At 53.1% G+C, this 21860-nt stretch overlaps 1 protein-coding gene and 1 long non-coding RNA gene across 7 annotated transcripts; one reads left to right on the plus strand and one right to left on the minus strand.

Annotated features, from left to right (window-relative positions):
• Positions 1 to 437: 437 nt before the first annotated feature.
• Positions 438 to 9297, minus strand: LOC131274233 (uncharacterized). The gene is made up of 2 exons (XR_009181442.1): positions 8526 to 9297; positions 438 to 6760 (listed from the first exon to the last, which is right to left on the minus strand). It is a non-coding gene; the product is annotated as an uncharacterized lncRNA (long non-coding RNA).
• LOC101441525 (zinc finger protein 135) lies at positions 9158 to 21404 on the plus strand. Of its 6 annotated transcripts, none has more exons than XM_012522040.3 (4): positions 9158 to 9232; positions 10477 to 10561; positions 13854 to 13980; positions 18097 to 21404. In XM_012522040.3, exons 2-4 carry the CDS (start codon positions 10529 to 10531, stop codon positions 19779 to 19781), a joined length of 1845 nt encoding a protein of 614 aa, XP_012377494.3. In that variant the 5' UTR covers positions 9158 to 9232; positions 10477 to 10528; the 3' UTR covers positions 19782 to 21404. The 6 variants fall into 6 exon arrangements, with proteins under 6 accessions (XP_012377494.3, XP_058135443.1, XP_058135441.1 ...); XM_058279460.2 differs by having other exon boundaries at positions 9185 to 9438; XM_071209657.1 differs by lacking the exon at positions 10477 to 10561 and adding an exon at positions 10026 to 10132 and having other exon boundaries at positions 9203 to 9438.
• The last annotated feature ends 456 nt before the right edge of the window (positions 21405 to 21860 follow it).

Consider the following 21860-nt stretch of genomic DNA (forward strand, 5'->3'; position numbering starts at 1 on the left):
TATGTGTGTTTGTAATTGTTGTATCTTCTTGACGGATTGACCCTTTTATCAATATATAATATCCTTATTTATCCCTTTTAACAATTTTTAACTTAAAGTCTAATTTGATCTTAGTATAGACATCTCAGCTCTCTTTGGTTTATTATTTCCATAGAATATATCTGTTCATCTTTTCATTTTCAACCTATTTGTGTCTTGGATCAAAAGCAAATCTGTTATAGACAGCATATACTTGGATCATGTTTTGTTTTGTTTTGAAATCCATTCTGCCAAGTTCTGCCTTTTGATTGAAGAGTTAAATTCATTTACATTTAAAGTAGTCACTGATTGGGAAGGACTTACTTCCGTCATTTTACTACTGTATTTATTTTGTCTATATATTATATCTTTTTTGTTTCTCAAGTTCTCCGTTACTTTCTTCTTTTCCATTTAATTGATTTTTTTTATTGTATAGCATTTTTACTTCCTTGTTAGTTCTTTTTCTGTATGCTTTTATGTTATTTTCCTAGTGGTTACCCTGGGGATTCCAACTGACATCCTAAATTTATATAAAACTAGTTTGAATAAATACTAATTTTGTTTCAGTAGAATACAACTCTCCCATAGAGCTCCATTCCTCTCCCTTTATGTTTTATGGTCACAAATTACATTTTATACATTATTTTTCCATCAACATAGATTTGTAATTATTGTTTCACCCATTTTTCTTTTAAATCATATAAGAAAAAAGAGAAGTTGTATACCAAATATACAATAATATTGACTTTTATATTTACCTAGGAGTTAACTTTATCTGTGTTCTTTATTTTTCATATGACTTTGAGTTATTGTCCAATATCTTTTCATTTCAGCCTGAAGGACTCTGCTTATTATTATTTCTAGTAGGGCAGGTCTGCTAGCAACAAACTCTTTATCTCAATTGTCTTGATTTCTCCTTCATTTTTGAAGGATAGTTTTGCTGGATATAGCATTCTTGGTTGACAGTTTTCTCTTTCTGCACTTTATATATATCATCCTACTGCTTTTTGGCTTCAGTTGGGGATTGAATCATGTCCTGCACAAAAGGCATGTCCAGGTCCCAACCCCTGGTCCTATGGGTGGGAACCCATTTGGGATCCAGAAGAGAAAAGAGAAGACATTGCCACATGTATTAGTCAGCCAAAGGGGTGCTGATGCAAAATACCAGAAATCTGTTGGCTTTTATAAAGGGTATTTATTTCGGGTAGAAGCTTACAGTTACCAGGCCATAAAACTTAAGTTACTTTCCTCACCAAAATCTGTTGCCACAGCAAGATGGCCGCTGACATTCAGCCTTCCTCTTCCTTTTAAGGCTCTGTGGTCCCAGCTTCTTCCAATATCAGCTGTAGGCCATCAGGCTCTAGGCTTTGTCTCTGTCCCAGGGGCTCAATTTTCTCTGGGCTCAGGCTTGCTTTTCTCCATGAGGTCAGCTGTAGACTATCAGATGAATGGCTCATCTCTCTTCCCAGGGCCTCTACCTGTGGGGCTGTCTCTATTCCTCTGTGTTCTCCTCCTGAGTGTTTACTTCCTGGGCTCCAGCTCAAAACTCCAACTGACTCTTCTGCCATGTCATTTTCTCTGTGAGTCCCTGCCCACCAAGGGGGTGGGGATGCAATGTCCTACCAATGTGGCCCAATTAAAGACTTAATCATTCAACTCTGGATCCAATATAATCTAATATGCCCAGTGGGACAGACCAGTTTACAAACAACCCAGTATATATTTTTGGAATTCATAAGCAATATCAAACTGCCACCCATGTGACAGAAAATGTAAAGACCAAGGTTTGTCAGCAGCCAGCCCCAGAACACCACAATCTTCTGGTAGAAAGCACCACCTTGCTGACACTGGTTTTGGACTTCTAGCTAATCCATTGTACAGTATTTGTTTTAACAGTTGGAAAACTAAAACAGCCTCCATGGTTTCTGATGAGAAATAAGCTGGTCACTTCTCTCCAGCTGCTTTCAAAGTTGTCTTTGTCTTTCAATAGTTTGATTATTATGTGTCTTGGTGTATCTCTCTTTTGAGTTTTCCTTTCTGGAGTTCATAGCTTCTTGTGTGCATAGATTCATGTCTTTCATGAAATCAGGAAGTTTGGGCCACTATTTCTTCAAGTATTCTTTCTGCCTCTTTCTCTCTTCTGGAAATACCATATGCATATGTTGGTAGGCTTGATTCTGTCCCTCATCTCTTAGGTTCTGTTCATTTTTCTTTATTTTTTCTTTATGCTACTCAGACTGGAATATTTCAACTGACTTGTCTTTGAGTTTGCTGATTCTTTGTTCTGCTCGTTCAAATCTGCTATTGAACCTCTTTGGCAAATTCTTCATTTTGGTTATTGTACTTTACAGTTCCAAAATTTCTATTTCGTTCCTTTTACAGATTGTAATTATTTATTGATATTTTCTATTTGGTGAGATATCATTCTTCTGGTTTTCCTTAGTTTCTATATCCATAATTCCCTTTAGTTCTTTGTGCATATTTAAGTTGACTTAAAACCTTTGCCAGTAAGTCCAATATGTATGTGCTTCCATGCACATACATTGTTTATTTTTCTTTATTTCTCTTTTTTCCTGTGAATGGGCCATATTTGCATGCCTCATTTTTGTTGTTGTTGAAAATTGGAAAATGTTAACATTATAATGTAGTCATAGTGGAGATTCTATTCTCCCTATCCCAAGGGTTTGTTGTAGCTGTTTGTTGTAGCTGTAGTTTGTTTATTTAGTGATTTTTCTCAACTATTTTTATAAAGACTGTATTCTTTTTTTTTAAAGATTTATTTTTTATTTATTTCTCTCCCCTACCCCCCCCCCCCCGTTGTCTGTTCTCTGTGTCCATTTGCTGCATGTTCTTGGTTTTGTCCACTTGTTGCCAGTGGCATGGGAATCTGTGTTTCTTTTTGTTGCGTCATCTTGGGTCAGCTCTCTCCATGTGTGCAGCACCATTCTTGGGCAGGCTGCACTTTCTTTCACACTGGGCAGCACTCCTTACAGGGTGTACTCCTTGCACATGGGGCTCCCCTATGTGGGGGCACCCCTGTGTGGCATGGTACTCCTTGTGTGCATCAGCACTGTGTGTGGGCGAGCTCCACACAGGTCAAGGAGGCCCGGGGTTTGAACCACAGACCTCCCATGTGGTAGATGGATGCCCTATCCACTGGGCCAAGTCCAATTCCCAAGACTGTATTCTTTTTCATGTGTGCTCACTAAAATCTCTGTTCTGTTAGCTTAATGGTCAGTTAGTGATTTGGCAGAGATTTCCTTAAATGCTTGAAGCCAAAAAAGAAAAAACAAACAACAATATGCAGTCTTTGCACATAGATTCTAACCTGGCACACTCCCACATCATTTAGCTAGGCCATTTATAACTCTGCCTTAGCCTTCACTTCCTTCTTAGAGTCTAAATATCAGACAGAGGTGGAAGCTGATGTTAATCATGGGTCTTTTCTAAACATATGTCTAGCTCTGGGTATGTGCATGGCCTTTTATATTCCCTTTTATACACGAGAGTGCTTATTCCCCCATTTATCTCCTTCCTCAACCTCTTTCTTCATAGGCTCTTCGGTCTATCTGCTACTTGCCTTATTATCCTTGAACCAGGAAGCTGCATCCGTATATGCCTTTAAGGCTTCCAACAGGGGAGTGGGTGCAGCTCAGTGGTTGAGGCCCCAGGTTCAATCCCTGAACCTGAGATTGAATGTTTTCAACAAATGCTCCCAGGAAGCCACAGCCTTGAAGGAGTTCCAAGGAGGGTAAAATGAAGGCAAGCCCTGGAGCCTATCACTCAGGTAGCTGCCAGGAAGGTCAGAATGAACAGCCACAATTCTGTCTGGCACCAGCAAGCCACACCAGGAACAGAGGTCACCTCCCCAGAGCTGCTTGCAACCCAAGGAATAGGGGATGGTAAGCAGGTAAGTAAAATCACCTCCACAGTTTACTTCTTCCTAAAGTGTTCCCCTGTAGTTATAAGTTTTTAAAATTACATTCCAAAGTCCCGAAGAAGATTCTAGTGGTTTTGCCAGCTTCATTGGTGCTTTAGTGGAGATAAGGATCCTTGGAATTCCCTCCTCTGCCATTTTCAGTGACATTACTCCAGATTATTGTGTTTGCTTCTCAAATAGCTTAATTGCAATACGATTTCCCCATTAATGCATAAAATCAGTGGTTCTTAGTACATTCACCACAGTATAATTCCAGAACATGTTCATCACCCCCAAAAGAAACCCCACACCCATTAGCAGGCATCCCCTTCTTACCCCTGGCAGCAGTGGGGAGAGTCCCAGAGTAGGGTTCTGAGCTGGGCATGGGGCCAGTGGGCGCTCCTGTTCTTTCGTATTGGTCTCCCTGGGGGCCTTCAGGCTGTGCCCAGGAAATGCCACCCTCCCTGTAAGGGACTGTGTGGGGCCGTCCCCAGCGCACCCAGCAAGTCTGGCTCCACCACCTCTCACTCAGCCACAAACCGCACAAACCTGCTGGTGCTAGGTGCTGGCCAGGGGAGGCTGTGTCCTGGGAGGGGCTCATGGGCTCACCCAGCGCCAGGCTGAGGAGTGGGGGGACAGGCGTGTCCTGGGAGGGGCTCGTGGGCTCACCCAGCGCCAGGCTGAGGAGTGGGGGGACAGGCGTGTCCTGGGAGGGGCTCGTGGGCTCACCCAACGCTGACTGAGGAGTGGGGGGACAGGCGTGTCCTGGGAGGGACTTGTGGGCTCACCCAGCGCCAGGCTGAGGAGTGGGGGGACAGGCGTGTCCTGGGAGGGGCTCGTGGGCTCACCCAGCGCTGACTGAGGAGTGGGGGGACAGGTGTGTCCTGGGAAGCACTGACAGCCTCACCCAGTGCCAGGCTGAGGGTCATGGGCTGGGGAGGGGCCGGCAACGTGGCGCCAGCTGTTCCACCCCAAACGGCCGTGGGCCTGGGGACAGCAGGCACGTGCGTGCCCCTGGCCTCGTGCTAGCACGGCCAGGGCCGGAGCGCTGAGGATTTCTGTGGGCCAAGGCCCCTCTGGGCCTCGCCAGCCCTCAAACACCCCTGCAGGCGAATCCTGGGCGTCCTGAAGGGGCTGGGAGGGGGTGTGGGGCGTCCCTGGCAGTGGGAACTCCGCATGGAAGGCCTGCAGATGAGACAGGGCCGTGGCGTGTGCCAAGAACGGAGGGGATCCTCATGGACTGGAGCTCAGAGTGGCGGGAGAGGCCCAGCAGGGGCTGGCATTGAAAACCAGGGAGTCTGTGGAAGAGCCAGCATCCACGGCGAATCAGGGAAGAAGACAACAGCTCCTTTCCTCCCCTCCGCGTGGAGCAGACTCCGTGACCGGCCTCTCCCCACCCCTCCTCAGCCCACGGGCTCCTTCCTTCTCCCCTAAGTCTGGGCATCCCCTTGCCAGCAGCCTGCAGCTGTCCCGGGGCCACCCGTGCCTCCCTGGCCCTCCCCTTGCCTGCCATGGCCTCCAGCACAGCTGCCTCCCACCTGCTTTCTGTGTTCACAGCTGAGGAGAAAGGGACAGGAGCCGAACGCTTTCCTTTTTAAAAGGACACAATCCCCATAAGCGTATGAAAAGACGATGAACATCACCAGCCACTTAGGAAAGGCAAACTAAAACCATCATGAGGGAAGCAGACGTGGCTCAACCAGTTGGGCGCCTGCCTACCACATGGGAGGTCCCAGGTTCCATCCCTATGCCTCCGGGAGAAGGTGAGCTAACAATGAGCAGACAGATGAGAGAACCATGGGGGAGGAGGGGCTAAAGAAGAAAACTAGAGTAAATAAATCTTTTTTAAAAAAGCCATTGATATACCACTACTCACTTACTAGAATGACTAAGATTAAAAAGAGTTGAAATGCCAAGTGCTGGCAAGAATGCAGAGCAGTGGGTCCCGCACACCTTGCTGTGGGAATGTAAAATGGTCCAGTCACTCTGGAAAACGGTTTGGCCATTTCTTAGAAGGTTAAATCTACACATAACATGTGGCCCAGCAATCCCACTCAGGAGAATTTACCCAAATATGATGAATGCGCATACATAAGTGTTTGTGGTAGCTTTACTGGTCATAGTTTCAACCTGGAAACAACCCAGAGATTTCTTCAGTGGTGGATGGATAAGCAATTAGTGGTACCTGCTTCCACTGAAATGCCACCCAGCAGTAGAAAGGCATGAACTATTATTGATCCATGCAACAAACTGGCTGGGTCTCTAGGGCATTACAGAGTGAAAAAGGGCAGTTTTAAGAGGTTCTGGGTAGAGCGCCAGCTCCCCACATACGAGGTCCTGGGTTCAGTCCCTGGGCCTGGTACCTCAAGAAAAACACAAAAGTTTCTGTACTGTGATTTGTATATGGTGTTCTGGAAAAGGCAAAATTAGAGTGACAGAAAAGAGACCGTGTTTGCCAGGCAGGGTTATGGGAGGGGAAGGGTGTGACTATAAAGGGCAGCACGAGGGGGTCATTTTAGGGCGGTGGGGGTTTCATGGATCACACGTGTGAAAATTCAGTCTTGTACATGCACATACATACACGTACATCGATTTTACTATGTGATAATGGAAAAATTAAGTTAAAGGAAGGAAAGGAGGCACTTGAAAAAGAGAATATGTCCCACAAAACAAAGCCCATCCCTCCTGTCCCCTGAAGCCGAGGGTGGCTTCTTTGCCCCCACGGCTGCCTGCTGGTTTCTCAGGTCCTCCAGTATGCATCATGCTCCTGGCTGAAGACAGTTTTCACTGTTCAGTTTCTTGCCAACCACAGGAAACAGACATCTAACCAAAAACAAGCGGCAGAGGAGTAACAGCTCCGCCGCCCCCCTGCAAAAGAGCCTGTCCACCAAAGGACCTCCGCGCACCTGGCAGAGACCCATACCCGGGCCCGTCGCGCCCGGCTCGCCTGTGCAGACCTCTCTGTCTCACACACGTGAAGACAAACGAGTGGCTCTCGATTGTCCTGTTCTAGGCTCTCAGTGGGAAATAGCTGCTTGTACCTGACCTCGGCCAAAAGGCCAAAAACAATGGAAGGAACTTTAATGCCCCGCTGTTGCCACCTTGAAACAAGGGCCTGCTAAGTTAAGTGCCAGCCTGCTGACAGCACCCTGGGGATGTGCATTTGGCAGCCGAATCTTCTGGGGACGTTGGCGGGGCGACCGCCGAGCTGGCCCCGCTACCCCAGGGCAGAGGCCGAGGCGCCCCTTCCAGGCTCGGTGGGTGGGCGACTGAGGTGTGCAGCCAGGCTGAGGGCTGAAGTTGAGGGCGGGGGGCACAGCGAGGGAAGGGGCCCAGCCGCAGGCTTTGCGAAGGAGATGCAGGGGTGAACCCCACGCCTCACCCAGAAGCCCCCCAACCAACAGTGGGGATGGAGAACTTGGGGCCCTGGGCACCCCACCCCAGCAGCCACCCCCAGTTCCATCCCCAGGACCAGGGTCTCAATCCCCCAATGTGAATGGGCAGGCCAGGCCCAGGGTGGACAGAAGGAGGCTGCAGGAGCAAGGGGGCCCTGGAGGCTGGCACAGGTGAGCCTACAGGTGGGGCTACAGGTGAGGCTACAGAGGCCCCTGTTGGGAAGCTCGACTCCTCTCAGCCCAGACAGAGATGGCTCCTGCGCCCCCCAGCTGGCGGCACCCCAGCCCCCGCACACCTCACACCTCCTATCCTGCGCCCCACCCGGTCGACACCTCCCCCTCTGCTGCTGCTGATGCCCTCCCACCCTCCCAGAGCTTTCCCCAGACCCCCCCCCCCCCAGCTCAGCAGCCTGGGCCAGGCCAACCCGCGGGACGTTGCCGACTGGGGCCCCGCAGCGAGCTCTGGAGGGACGGGTGTGGCCGTCCTCCCCGCTGCCGCGCGGCCAGGGTCCAGGAGTGCAAGCGCCCAGCGCCCGTGCACGCAAGCAGGAGTGGGGGCAGCCCTGGGACAGTGGGGCAGTGGAGGGTCAGCGGGAGCCAGCAGGTCACCTAAGACCTCCAAGACTGCCTCATCTTCAAGAACAACAGGACAGCGGCGAGGAGGGCTCCGCTGCTTGGGGGAGGGGCCCTCCGGGCCCCCCAGGGAGACGCACATGGGGGGCCCCTCCCCAGCCGAGTCTCAGGCCTGGAACACACCTCGCTGTGGAAGAGTGGGGCCGACCCTGGGCTGGCCCCCGGCCCCACTCGGCCCTCAGACCAGCAGGCAGAGGGGGCGCCTGGTCCTCCGGGTTGCCCCCGCTCGGGAGGGGCCCTTCCGCCTGAGCCCCCCACCCTGGGCCCAGCTGGGCGCGGCCGCAGGCCCCAGGGCCCCCCGTCCTTGGAGAAGCCGTCCCCTACAGCGGCCCTGCCTGCTGCTTCTCAAGCACCCTGTGGCCCTGGAGGCCCCGCTGGCTGGACCGGGCTGAGGGCCTGGGGCCGCGGGGTGCGCCGTGTTTGCCGGGCCACCCCCTCATCCAGCAAAGCTGCTGTTCAAATGCACAACTCCGACAACTGCGCAGCAAGATGGAAAGCAGCCCCAAGGAGCTGGAGGTGCCTGGTAAGTGGTGCTGCTTATAACCACGTAACAAACCTACCCCGGGAGCCATTCAGGGCACAGAGGATGTGGTGACTGCCACGGGCTCTTGTGTCTGGGCTCCTGGGGTGTCCCTTCCTGCTCTCGTCCCTTTCTTCTTCGTCTTCTCTCTCGTGTCCTCCTCTGGGCTTCACCGGGATTGATCCTGGGGCCCTGGGTGTGGAGAGGTTCCCTGTGGCGGCGCCACCTCAGCTCCTGGTGCTGCAGCAGCTCTCCTGGCGTTGCGTCATCTTGCTCGTGGCTCGCGGCGCAGGCCTGGCAGCCTTTCCCAGGGGGCCGGGATCCAGCCCGGGTGGACGGAAGCCGGTCGCTTGAGCCACGTCTGGTTCCTGAACGTTCGCTTCCAATTCTGCGTTTTTCTTTCCGTTTTAGTTGGCGGCGCAGCCCCCGCTGTGAACACAGGGAGCTGTTCCGGAACACACGAGGCCCTCGCGCGGCCTCCTCGCGGCCGCGCCCCCTGCAACACTCCGAGGCCCTCGCCGCTGCGGGCTGGTCGGGGCCTGCCCGCGTCCCGAGTCCTCGACGGCCCTGGCCAGAGCAAGCCCGCGCGCTGGGAAACCTGAACCCGCGCCGCAGCGCCACCTGACGGCGGGCGGGGCAGGCGCGCGGGGCTGCGCGCGGCCCTCTGGGAGTTGTAGTACGGTGTGCCCCCGCGCAGGCGCAGACCAGGTCGCTGGCGGCCTCGGCCTTCGCCCTGCCATCCCGCGGGTGAGCGCGGTAGGGAGAGGGTAGGAACCGGGAGCACCTCGACCCCCGCTACCTCGGCCCCGGAGTCCTGGGAGAGTCCTAGAGAGCGTGGAAGAGCCCCGAAGCGCGCGCGCGGCCCTCTGGGAGTTGTAGTTCGACGCCCCCCCCCGTGTAGGCGCAGACTGGGTCGCAGGCAGCCGCGGCCTTTGTCCTACCCGCCGCGGCGGGTAAGTGGGGTCGACCCGCCCGACCCGGACGGGGAGGCCGAGTCAGGCGCGGAGCCGGGGTGTGCCCCGGAACCCCTGCCAGGGCGTGTTCGCAACCTCGCGGGTCGGGCCCGAGCCCCCTTTGCTCTCGGAGGGAGGGGGGGCGTGGGAGAGGCGGGCCGAGTGGGCGGGGCACGGCTTTGGGGGTGTCTCAGGGTCGGCGAGGAGGGGCCGGGGCCCCGGGAGCGCCTTCTGACCTGGGCGGCCGGCGTCGGGGCACCGCCGCAAACGTGCCTCCAGCGTGGTTTGGGTGCAGGCCCCATCCTTGGCCCGAGGCCCTCCGGGGAGGCCTCCGAAACGGCCTCTGCCCCCTGGAGCTGCAGGCGAGTGCAGGAGGAGCACAGGAAACCCACAAACGCGTAACTGAAGAAGATGACGCCTGAGCCTGGAAAATGCCAGGAAAACAGGAGGGGATGGGGAGGGAGGGGGGCACAAAGGCAGTGTCATCACAGGAGGGCACGGAGGGAACACAAGGGGAACTCTTTTAGCCTGAGAGTTTCACTTGGGAACTCAGCCAGGGAGGTAAGCCTGAAAACCTCTGGCAACAGAGCCTTGCATGGAGTAGGAGCCAAGTAGATGCTTCTCCTGACAACAGTCACCCCCATCTAGCTGCTGTTTCTGGGCTCTTGTTAGCCCTTCTCAAGTCTTCATCCAGGTAAGCCCCAGGCAACCCTGTGGGCCACACAGCTGTTACCAACTGGGTTTACAGAAGGGTGTCCCAGGGGAGCGTGGCTCTCATAACTACACAGGTTGTCATCACCTGGAAGTCGGCTGCACCCCCTCAGTTACCCTGGGCCTTAGTTTCCCCATCTGTGGCAGGGGTAGGAGAATGCAAGATCGTCTGAACACACCCAGAAGAGCACTGGGCCCACAGCAGGTGTTCAGAGAAGGCCAGCTGAGGTCTCACCACTGTTAGTTACGGCCTGGGCTCCTGAGGCCACGCTCGGGACAGGGACTGGCCCAGTGCCTCACATCCCCTCACATCCCCTCTCCCCCCAGAGCTGCCCACAGAGGAGCTGGCCATTCCCATGAGAGGCCAGAGGAGGAGGGAATGACTGCTGGGCTCCTCGCCACTGGGGCCCGGGTGAGTACACCACCACCTTCTCGCTTGGTCTCCCAGGGCCCTCTGCAGGCCCTGTCCTGCGGTCCCTGCCAGGCTTGTTTTGGCCCCAGGGCCTTTGCCCTTGCCATGTCCCCTGCTAGGAGAAAGTGTTGGCCAGCTGCTTGTCCTCTAGATCAGACTCACCTCCTCTAAAAGGCCCTGTTGGTCCCACTGACAGTGGGACTTTTTTTTTTTTTAAGATTTATTTTATTTATTTATCTCCTCTTTTCCCCCTCCCTCACCCCAGTTGTCTGTTCTCTGTGTCCATTTACTGCGTATTCTTCTTTTTGTCCGCTTCTGTTGTCAGCGGCTCAGGAATCTGTGTGTTTTTTTTTTTGCGTCATCTTGTTGTGTCAGCTCTCCGTGTGTAGGGCGCCATTCCTGGGCAGGCTGCACTTTCTTTCATGCTGGGCGGCTCTCTTTATGGGGTGCACTCCTTGTGCATGGGGTTCACCTATGCGGGGACACCCCTGGTGGCACAGCACTCCTTGTGCGCATCAGCACTGCGCATGGGCCAGCTCCACATGGGTCAAGGAGGCCTGGGGTTGGAACTGCGGACCTCCCGTGTGGTAGATGGACGCCCTATCCACTGGGCCAAGTCCACTTCCCTTCAGTGGGACTTTCTGACACAGAATGGAGCCTCAAAGTCATTCCTTGGTCACTGGGGATGGGAAGTGGTTTTGCACAAGTTGTGTTAACTCATCCTCTTCTCTGAAGGGCCAAGTATTCTGTCCTGTTGTTTGCCTTCTATATTCTATTGATCTGTTGGAGATTTTTACCTGCGGTGACCACTATTTCCTTTTCTTGCCATTTATATATATATATATATTTAGATTATTTATTCCCCGCCCCCCCCCCCATTCCCCTCGTTGTCTGCTCTCTGTGTCCATTCGCTTTGTGTTCTGTGTCTGCTTGTATTCTCATTAGGTGGCTCCAGGAACTGATCCTGGGACCTTCTGGATTGGGAAAGAGGCAGTCATTCTCTTGCACCACCTCAGCTCTCTGGTCTGCTGCATCTCTTATCATCTCTTCTCTGTGTCTCTTTCTGTTGCATCATCTTGCTTTGCCAGCTCTCTGCGTGGGGCGGCACTCCTGCATGGGGCAGCACTCCTGCGTGGTGCGGCACTCCTGCGTGGTGCGGCACTCCTGCGCGGGGCGGCACTCCTGCACAGAGCGGCACTCCATGCAGGCCAGCATTCCTGAATGGGCCAGCACTCTGCATGGGCCAGTACTCCACATGGGCCAGCTTGCCAACGGTCCAGCTCACCTTCACCAGGAAGCCCTGGGCATCGAACGCTGGACCTCCTATATGGTAGACAAGAGCCTAGTTGGTTGTGCCACATCCACTTGCCCTCACATAGGATATTTTTGAACCAATTGTCATCTCTTTAAAATTTCATTTCTTTCTGGCTTCCCTTCATCGTGGCCCATTGAATACTGAATTGTTGTCGCTTCTATGTCTGGACCTGGTCCACAAGTCAGTCCCAGATTCCCCTGCTGGACGCTTCAGCAGCCGGTCTGCACACATTATCTCGCAGCTGTAGGTGTTTTCTGTGGCATTCATGTGGATTCCTGGTTTGCTGTCATCATCTTCCCAGGACAGTGGAAAACATCAGGCTCAACACTCCCTGTAGTGTCCATTTACATTGATTTATCCCAAAATGAGCCCAGGAGGGTGCTGGCTAGAGGCTCAACCCAGACTGGGTGGGCCAGCAAGGGACCCCCCTTCCTGTGAGTCGGGGACAGTGCCAGCGCAGGGAAGTCAGGATTCTTGTTGCCTGTATTGTCACTGACACTGACCACCATGGCCTTGTGCCTGCCTTGGTGACTCTACACACAGGGCTCTGCCTGGAGAGGTACCATTTAGCACCAGGCTGGAAGCGCTGCCAGGCTGGGGCCAGGCGTACCATTAACCACTGAATCCAGTGTGCAGCTCAATGCAAGTGCTCCGTACATGTCAGCCGTTCTGCTTGTCGCTCCTCACTGGCCAGGCACAGGCCTCCCTGCTCAATCGCAACCAACTCGGGTCAGCAGAGACTGCGCAGGTGGTGTCTTCCCTTCCCCAAGAAAAGGGGCGCCTCCCAGTGCATGCCGTCATTCATCATCTGGTTGTTAGGTTGGCTTCTGTCCTGCTGATTTGTAGGAGCTTTTTATATATTGAGAGAAATTAGTACTTTGAGTACATCACATTGTATATATATTTCCCAATTGGCCGTCTGTTCTTCAGTTTTGTTTATGGTGATTTTTGCAGTGCATTCATTTTTATTTAATTATCAGTCCTTTTTCTGGGGGGTTTTGAGGGGTAGAATTATAAGATGGGCCCTAAGATTTCCCCCTACCCCCCTACCATGTACGCATCCTGAGTAATCCCAGAGCCCCTGAATATGCTGAGGCACCGCTCCCATGATTAGTTGTATATGCATAATTGGCCTTAGAATACAGAGACGTTATCTGGGTGGAACTGATGTAATCATATGAGCCCTTTAAAAGCAGAGAGATTTCTCCAGTTGGTGGCAGGAGAGGCACCTGGCCTGCAGGAGAGTAGGTACCCAGTTGTGAGCGATCAGTCCTCGGAGCTGAGACGGCCTCTGCCGACAGCTAGCAAGAACACGGGCATCTCAGCCCTTCAACCTCAAGCAGATGAAGTCTGCCAGCAGCCAGGTGTTCTCCCCAGAGCTTCCAGATGAGAACCCAGCCAGGGCACAGCCGTGCTGTGCTGGAGCTGTGGCCCCAGAGCTATGAGGTCATGAGTGGGTGCTTTATGCTGGTTTGTCATCAGCTGTAGGAGGCTCGTGCCAGCGGACGGACTGGGGGCTGGTGTCAGAACTAGTAAGCTCAGCCCACTGCAAGCTTTTTCTTTGAATCTCATTTTCTTTTGGGGACTTTGTTTTGTTCATTATGTTTATATCTCAGACCTGTCCGGGTATTTTGGGCCAGGTGTCCAGCTTGACCTTTGTCCAGCTGCTCCCCCTGCCTGGGTAGAGACGCCTGCTCTGAAGGCACCTCCACAAAAGCCCCACTCCAGGTGTCCCAACAGGCAGGGCCTGCTTGCCCCTTCGGTGCTGCCTCCTCGGCACTGCTTCTCCAGCTGAGTTGCTGGACACAGGCCGGCTCCTCAGGTGTTTCCCCCCACAGGCAGCCCCAGGCCCACAGGAAAGCAGGGCCCAGAGAGCCCTGTCCTGCCCTCTTGGCTGATGCCCCTTCACCAGCTGCCACCAGCTGCAACCGGCGCCAGGCGTGGCCTGACCAAGGATGCTTGTGTGTGACATTCCAGGAGCAGCTGACCTTTGCGGATGTGGCTGTGGACTTCTCCCGGGAGGAGTGGGGGCAGCTGGAGCCTGCCCAGAGGACCCTGTACCGCGATGTGATGCTGGAGACCTTCGGGCTTCTGGTCTCCCTGGGTAAGGCCATGCCCGTGCCCCTGGCCGCCGCCCCCACATGGACTCCTCCTTTTGGGGTCAAGTCTGGGGACAGCCCTGGGCCCTGTCTTGGGCTTCAGGAGCCCTAGTTCTCTGTTGCTCTGGAGCATCACTGAGAAGGTTTTATTTTGGCTCCAGTGGAAAATTTTGACCATTTTATTAGAGTACAACACAACCGTTAGGATGTTTGGGCGCAGACGATGCACCCCACTCGAAAGTGCTGGAAGCAGAAGAACATGGGTCGATGCGACACACCGGTCCCTTAACCGCAGAAATCAGGGTAGAGCCAGGTCTTCCTGCGGCCCTGCCAGGAGCCTCCTTCCCGGCCCCCTCGCTCTGGGCCTTCTCTCTGGCTCCGTTCCCATCAGGCCTCCAGGGGGTGACAGGATGCCCCTCCGGGGTCTGAGACCAGCAGAGAAGACAGAGTCTGTGTCCTAGGCCCCATTAAAGGTCCCTAGATGGTCTCAGTTTGGCTGTCGAGTCCCCCGCATAGCAGCCATTTGTTGGCAGGTGGCAGGGCTCGACTGGCCAGGCCTGGCCACATATCCACCCTGGAGCTGGGGGTCCGGGCCTGAGAACAGGCCAGGGGTCCCTGAGGAACAACAGAGGCAGCTGCCTTGGCTGCCCTGGAAGAGCCAGGGTGGAGTGTGGGGTTGGGCCAAGGAGGGTGCTAGGACGCACACCCCCGCTCCTTGGGTCTCCCCAGCTGGTCTTCACCTCCCTGCCAGCAGGGGCAGAGCCCTGGGCAGTGGGGCAGACGCCTCCAGTCCTGTGCCCAGGTGAGAGGGGAGCTCGGCAGGGCTGAGAAGAGCCCGTCCATGCTCTCTTCCGGGGTTCTTACACTCACTCCTGCTGATTCCACACAGCAGACTGATTATGCAGCCATCTAGTGACACTCATTGGGCACCTGCTTTGCTGTGAGCGAGATCACATCCCTGTCCTTACCCTGGGGGTTGGGAGGTTACAATAAACAGATGGAACATAGCAGTGAACAGGATGATTACAGGTAGTGATGAATGTTGAGAAAGGAGAGCAGGCGATGAGGTAGGGGCTGGGGCGGGAGGGGCATAGCATTAGCAGGGAGGTGACTGAGAAGAATGCAGGCCACTCTAGGGAGCAGTGTTTCAAGAAGAAGGAGCAGCAGGTACCAAAAGTCCCTGAGGTGGTGTATTGGTCATCTAGTGCTGCGTAACAAGTGTTCTAACCTCAGTGGTTTAAACCAAAGATCATATATGGCTCATGAGCCCGTGGGTCGTCTGGGGTTGTGGACGCAGGGTGGCTCTGCCTTGTGCCTGCACACTAGCTTGGTGGTCCTGTTCTTCATGTCACCTGCCCTGGCACCAGCCGGCAAGCCTGTGCACCTCCTTTTCAGGCCACGGCAGAGGTGCAGGGCAGTGGAGCTATCTCCTGTCATCTCCACCCATGAGCTGCTGACCAAAGCAGGTCACGTGGCTGAGCCCAGTGTCCAGGAGCAGGGTGTCCACTCAGCCCAGGACGGGGGCGGGCATGGCAGGTGGTGAGTGGGGGCCGTTTGTTCCACTTGTGGGGTGGAGCAGAGCAAGTGAGGGGCAAGGGCAGGTTGTACTGGGCCTTGTGGGCCATGGTGGGGAATTCAGATTTTGCTGTAAGTCTCTGGGGCCATGAGTTCTGTGCAGAGTGGAGCTAGGATGCAGCGTGGGCCTTTACCAGCCCCTCTGGCCCCCTGGAGAAGGCAGTGGGTGCTAAAGGCGGAGGCAGAGGGCCCAGCAGGAGGCCGTAGCCAGCACAGGCAGGCGGAGGGCGGAGGGCTGGATGGGTGCTGCCTGGGTCGGGGCAGCTTTGAAGGGATTTCCTTAGGAGGGAGAGGATGGAGACACCATGGTGCTCTGTGCCCAACAGGCGTTCCCTGGATGCTGAATGCAGGAGTGGGGAACTGAAGGACAGGGCATGAGCCTCGCTGCTGGCCCTTCCTGTGCCTGTGGACCTAGTGGTGTGGGACCACATGGCCTGGCCATGGGTGCAGCCCTGATGCGCATCCCTGGGCCTATTCTGCACATCGGGAATGGTGGAAATGCTCACAGCTGCCTCAGGTTGCTGTGAGGATTGAAATGCACTCGTAAAAGGTGTGGCCAAAGGCCCAGCTCATCACTGTGACCCCACCTTCTGCCAGCATGTAAAATGCTGTTGTTCTCTGCACCGACACCCCCCTCTCAGTGACATGGGGAGGAGGGGCAAGCCCGGACCCTCTTGGGGACAGCAGGTAGTGGGCGCCAGGGGCAGCTGCATACAAGCCCAGAGCCTGGACACTGCCAGATGTGAGGTGGGCCCGTCAGCGTTGGTGCTGGGAAAGGGAGTGATGACAGGGGATCTGTCGTCAAGGAGGAGGAGACCAGCAGGGGGCAGCAAGGGCCAGTAGGGTGAATGGCATGGGGGGGGGGTTCCAGAGGCTAGAGGGAGCAGAAGGGCCCTGCCCAGTATGGCTGGAGCTCTCCAAGGGCCAGGGGAGCACGGTGCTCGAGCTCCTCCACGTGGGGCAGAAAGGGCCCTGGTGATGGGGACACCCAGGTGGACAGGGCTCTGTGGGAAGTGCGTGCTGCTGGGCAATCTCCTGCTGGCATCAGGCCCTGACCCTGTGCAAGCAGTGGCCCACGCCACCATCACCGGGCCCAAGAGGGACAGCTGCTGTGGGGGGGGGGAGGGGAGGCTGGGCCACATGTCCACCTCAGAGCAGGGCAAGGGGTCCCTGAAGAACATCAGGGCTGTTACCACAAGGACGGTCCTTGCAGCCACTCAGGGATCATAACAGGGTCCACCAGCCTCACACAGCAACCATCCCATACCTGGTATTAGCTTCCTACGTCTGCTGTAACGAAGAACTACCAAGTTAGTGGTTGAAAACGACACCAGCTTATCACCTTCTGGCTCTGAGGGTCAGAAGTCTGAAAGGGTCTCACTGGATAAGGTCAAGTGTCAGCAGGGCTGTTCCTGCTGGAGGCTCTAGGGGAGGGTCCATCTTGCCTTTCTCAGCTTGTGGAGGCCACTGTTTTTCTTGGCTCATGGCCCCTTCTCCCATCCTCAAAGCCGGTCATGGCCAGGAGAGTCTTTCTCACTGCCATCTCTCTGCCTCTGGCTCCTGCCTTCCTCCTCCTCATTTAAGAACCCTCTTACTGCATTGGGTCCACCTGGATAATCCAGGACACGCTCCCTCTCTTAACATCAGCTGATTAGGAACTTCCCCATCTCATCTACTACCTTAATTCCTCCTGGCTCTATGAGGTCAGAAGTTCTGGGGGTTAAGATATAGACATCTTTGGGGGGCCACTGTTCTGTTTACCACACCCAACTTTACTTTTTTTTTTTTTAAACATTTCATTGGAGAATGACATATCCTGGGAAATTGCCTACATCACACCTTCAGGCCAATCTGCAGAGAAGGCAAAGCGGCCATCCTGCCAGGAAGGAGGAGGATGAGAGAATGGGTTCATGCATTCATTTGTTTGTTCCTACCCATTATTGAGGTTCTGCTGTGGATATACAGTGGTGACATGGGGTGGAGGGGGCTCCCAGTTAGTGAGACAGACACAGCAAACCAGTTAAAAATACTCTAATAAACATTCTCTGCTGATGGACACTTTGGCTATTTCCAGTTTGGGGGAGCTGATGGATTTCTTTACAACTGGGGTGTGATGGTAGAACAGTGAGATGCCTCCAAGAAACTGGGTCTCCACCATGGAGCGCTGGGCTGGGTGGCCCTCCCCACGTGGCGGCTGTTCCTCCATGAAGGCTGGTCTAGCCAGGGCCAATCCACGCTCTCCCCTTCCAAGCCTGGGGCATCTGCTGCTCTTTCCTGGAATGCTCACTCCTGGGCAGCCTCTCCCAGCCTTCCCTGCCCTCCCCTTGCAAATTCCATCTTTGCCTCTTCCACCCCCTCCCTTCATTTCATTCCCCCTTCCGTTCCTTCCCAGTTTTTAAATCCATGTTTCAAAATGGTTAAAGCCATTTATGTCTTGAACATTTTTAAAGCATCCATTTTAATCTCCTGTTCCCACTTCCCCACTGCAAACCCTTTCTTCCCCCAGAAGAGGGACTAAGGGACATTTCACTTTTTATTTTTTTAAGGCTTGGAAATTAGACCTGAAAGCAAATTGTCAGCCCCAAGGCGAGGCAGTGTCCTGATAGAATGCCTCCTGTGGGACGGCCTGTGGTTCTCCAGGGGTGAAGACACCAGGGGCTGCCAGGAGTGGAGTCATGAGAGCCCAGACAGCCCTGTGATGCAGGCGGCCTTCACTCGGGAGCAGCAGCAGGAGAATGGGTTTGGGGAAAACTGGAGTCTGAGCCCCGATCTCCCAACGCACCCAATGACTCCTGAAAGTCGAGGCCCCCGCGTGTGGGAGACACATAGAAAAAGACAGAGATTAGACTCAAACGTAAATGCACACCAAAAAACCTATGCAAAAAAGAAGCCCTATGAATGTCAGGAATGTGGAAAGGCCTTTAGTCACAGCTCCACGCTCGGTGAACACCAACGAACACACACTGGAGAGAGACCATATGAATGTCAGGAATGTGGAAAAGGCTTCCGAAACAGCTCAGCACTTACCAAACACCAGAGAATCCACACCGGGGAGAAGCCCTATGAGTGCAGTCGGTGTGGGAGGACTTTCAGCCAGATCGCCCCGCTGATCCAGCACCAGAGAACGCACACGGGGGAGAAGCCCTATGAGTGCAGCGAGTGCGGCAAGGCCTTCAGCTTTCGGTCCTCCTTCAGCCAGCACGAGCGGACGCACACGGGCGAGAAGCCCTACGAGTGCAGCCAGTGTGGGAAGGCCTTCCGGCAGAGCATCCACCTCACCCAGCACCTCCGTGTCCACACTGGGGAGAAGCCCTATCAGTGTGGAGAGTGTGGCAAGGCCTTCAGCCACAGCTCGTCCTTGACCAAACACCAGCGAATCCACACTGGGGAGAAGCCCTATGAGTGCCACGCCTGCGGCAAGGCCTTCACCCAGATCACACCGCTCATCCAGCACCAGCGGACCCACACGGGCGAGAAGCCCTACGAGTGCAGCGAATGTGGGAAGGCCTTCAGCCAGAGCACTCTGCTGACTGAGCACCGCAGGATCCACACTGGCGAGAAGCCCTATGGCTGCAATGAGTGTGGGAAAACCTTTAGTCACAGCTCGTCGCTCAGCCAGCACGAGCGGACACACACAGGCGAGAAGCCCTACGAGTGCAGCCAGTGTGGGAAGGCCTTCCGGCAGAGCACGCACCTCACCCAGCACCAGAGGATCCACACCGGAGAGAAGCCCTACGAGTGTCCTGACTGTGGAAAGGCCTTCAGCCACAGCTCCTCTCTAACCAAGCATCAGCGCATCCACACCGGAGAGAAGCCCTACGAGTGTCACGAGTGTGGCCGAGCTTTCAGCCAGCTTGCCCCCCTCATTCAGCACCAGCGCATCCACACCGGAGAGAAGCCCTACGAGTGCCATGAGTGTGGCAGAGCCTTCAGCCAGAGCTCCCTTCTCATAGAGCACCAGAGGATCCACACCAAGGAGAAGCCCTATGGATGCAACGAGTGTGGAAAGTCCTTCAGCCACAGCTCATCACTCAGCCAACACGAGAGGACCCACACTGGGGAAAAGCCCTACGAATGTCAGGACTGTGGAAAGTCCTTCAGGCAGAGCACCCACCTCACTCAGCACCGGAGGATCCACACAGGAGAGAAGCCATATGCGTGCAGGGACTGTGGGAAAGCCTTCACACACAGCTCCTCCCTTACCAAGCACCAGAGGACTCACACTGGGTAGACCCACCCACGAGTGCTGGGGACATGGGAAAGCCTTAAGCCAAAGCTCCTCCATGACTGAACTTGACCTAGTCATAATGGTGAGAAACAACACAAACACATTTATATACAAACCTTCACATACTGTACACCCTTCAGTCACCCTCAGAGTTCACATTGATGGGAACAGTTGTGGGATTGCCAGTGATTACAGATTGTCCAGACAGTGGGGAAATGTGGAGATAATCAATGTTGAGATCCTTCAGCCATGAGTTCCAACTAATAGAACCTATAAAAGAGAGAACCAGAACCAATGGGAATGGCTTCTGTCCAAGGGTCCACCATATTCCAAACCAGACCTTTCAGATTGGTGAGGAACCCCAAAAATGCCTTTCATACAAAGATCCAAAAGAAGTCAGAATTATCATTACTGCATATTACATTCAGGGGTGGGGGTGGGGGCAGTGCTTAAAAATAGTGCAAGCTGATTCTAATTTTCCCAGAAATCAATATGGCAGGGTATGTTCTAGCACCAAGAGTGCATAGGGAATCGCCACCAAAATTCAGCTGTCTCAGTACAAAGTTTTCTGATTTGTGTGTAAATTGTTTGGTCAGGGCACATGGCAACCATACTCAGAGATTTGAATCCCATATGATAAGTACAGTAAAGAGATTTCAAGTTTGTCATCTGCATTATTTTTGCAATAAATCTTTATATACAATGCAATTGAAAAGATCTGTATGGGAAGACTTGAGGAAATGTAGAGATATTTCCATGGAGTCTCACAGATTCTGGGATGACTTTTGCTGCCCTGTTTTATAAATTTCTCCACAGGATGTATGGGCATTAGCAATGCAGATGTTGCTGTTTTACAAAAAGGGGTAGATGTTTCCTTTGTTAACCCACCATCTCATCCAGATGCAATAGCATCTCCATGTTGGAACCTTATTTCACATTTATCTGTTCTAGGAAATGTACAAGTTAATCTTCTACTGAACTATTTTTTCCATCAATTCTTCATCCTGGTGTTTTAGTAAGCTTTTGATTTCACACAATTTAACTTGACAGCCCATAGTATTTAACTGAACCCTGAATCCATATACAGAAACACATGTGGACAGATGTGTGCATATACACGTTAAGTACTCACTGGGACCCCCATTACTAATCCATCTCCATAGGCTTCCTGACCTGTCCCCCCATTCCTGCCAACCAGGACCTATAAACAGTGACTCACACCTTCATTAGAACCCATAGTTAAATTGCATTGGCTCCTTTTGATCATCAACCATGAGTTGTGATTATCTTAATTTGGTTTTCCTAATCAAAATGTCAGGATTTAAATTCACAATGAACTTGAAATTTCTCTTGAGAGTACCATTTTGCAAATAGTCTTTGAATACTGTTCCTTAGTATGCTTGTGGAATGCTTCCTTAGTTTCAGAGTCCATTTAAACGCCACTTAACAAAATCAGGGTAAATCGTGTATAGCAGTGCACATAAGTATAGCAAGCACATAAGTAACTTTAAATTTTCTAGTAGCAATCTAAAGAAAAAGGTGAAATTAATGATGTTCATCCCTATATATCCAAAACATTATCATCTCTACATGTAATCAGTATAAAAAAATTAACAAGATACTTTCCATTTTTTGTGCATTGAGTCTTTGAAATCTAGTGTGTATTTTACACTTAGAGCACATTTCTAGGGGGTACAGCTTAGAAGCCTTGGTCCTTTGGTCTGCTCTTTGGTCCTCCCTCCCTTTAGTACATCCAACCTTCTCCCTTTCTCTGTGCCTTTGCCTTTGTGTTGCTTCTTGCCTTTAAGGAACCGGATGTCTGGGATAACGGCTTCTTTAAGTCAATGGTAGGACAGGCTCCTACCCCAAAGGAACTGGTTGTGCATATTTCAGGCTCTCTGGGGATATTATTCTTACCATACAACATTCCATCTGGAAAGCCTCCTCTATTCCAGTTCAACTCAGTCAAAATAGAACCTTACTGAGCCAGTGGATTTGTGCTCTTCCACAGTCTTTTAGAAAAATACTAGATCAGGGTCGTATCCAAGAAACGGACCTTCCCGCTCAGCCCTTCCTCACACA

This window comes from Dasypus novemcinctus, chromosome 18 (assembly GCF_030445035.2).
Source record: "Dasypus novemcinctus isolate mDasNov1 chromosome 18, mDasNov1.1.hap2, whole genome shotgun sequence".
In the NCBI taxonomy this organism is placed as follows: Eukaryota; Metazoa; Chordata; class Mammalia; order Cingulata; family Dasypodidae; genus Dasypus; species Dasypus novemcinctus.

What these genes read in the sequence shown, in the direction of transcription:
- LOC101441525 (XM_012522040.3), top strand. Translation starts at nt 10,529, where the DNA reads ATGACTGCTGGGCTCCTCGCCACTGGGGCCCGG. An exon ending in TCCTCGCCACTGGGGCCCGG is followed by an intron (nt 10,562 to 13,853) that starts GTGAGTACACCA and finishes GTGACATTCCAG; the next exon opens with GAGCAGCTGACCTTTGCGGA. An exon ending in CGGGCTTCTGGTCTCCCTGG is followed by an intron (nt 13,981 to 18,096) that starts GTAAGGCCATGC and finishes TATTTTTTTAAG; the next exon opens with GCTTGGAAATTAGACCTGAA.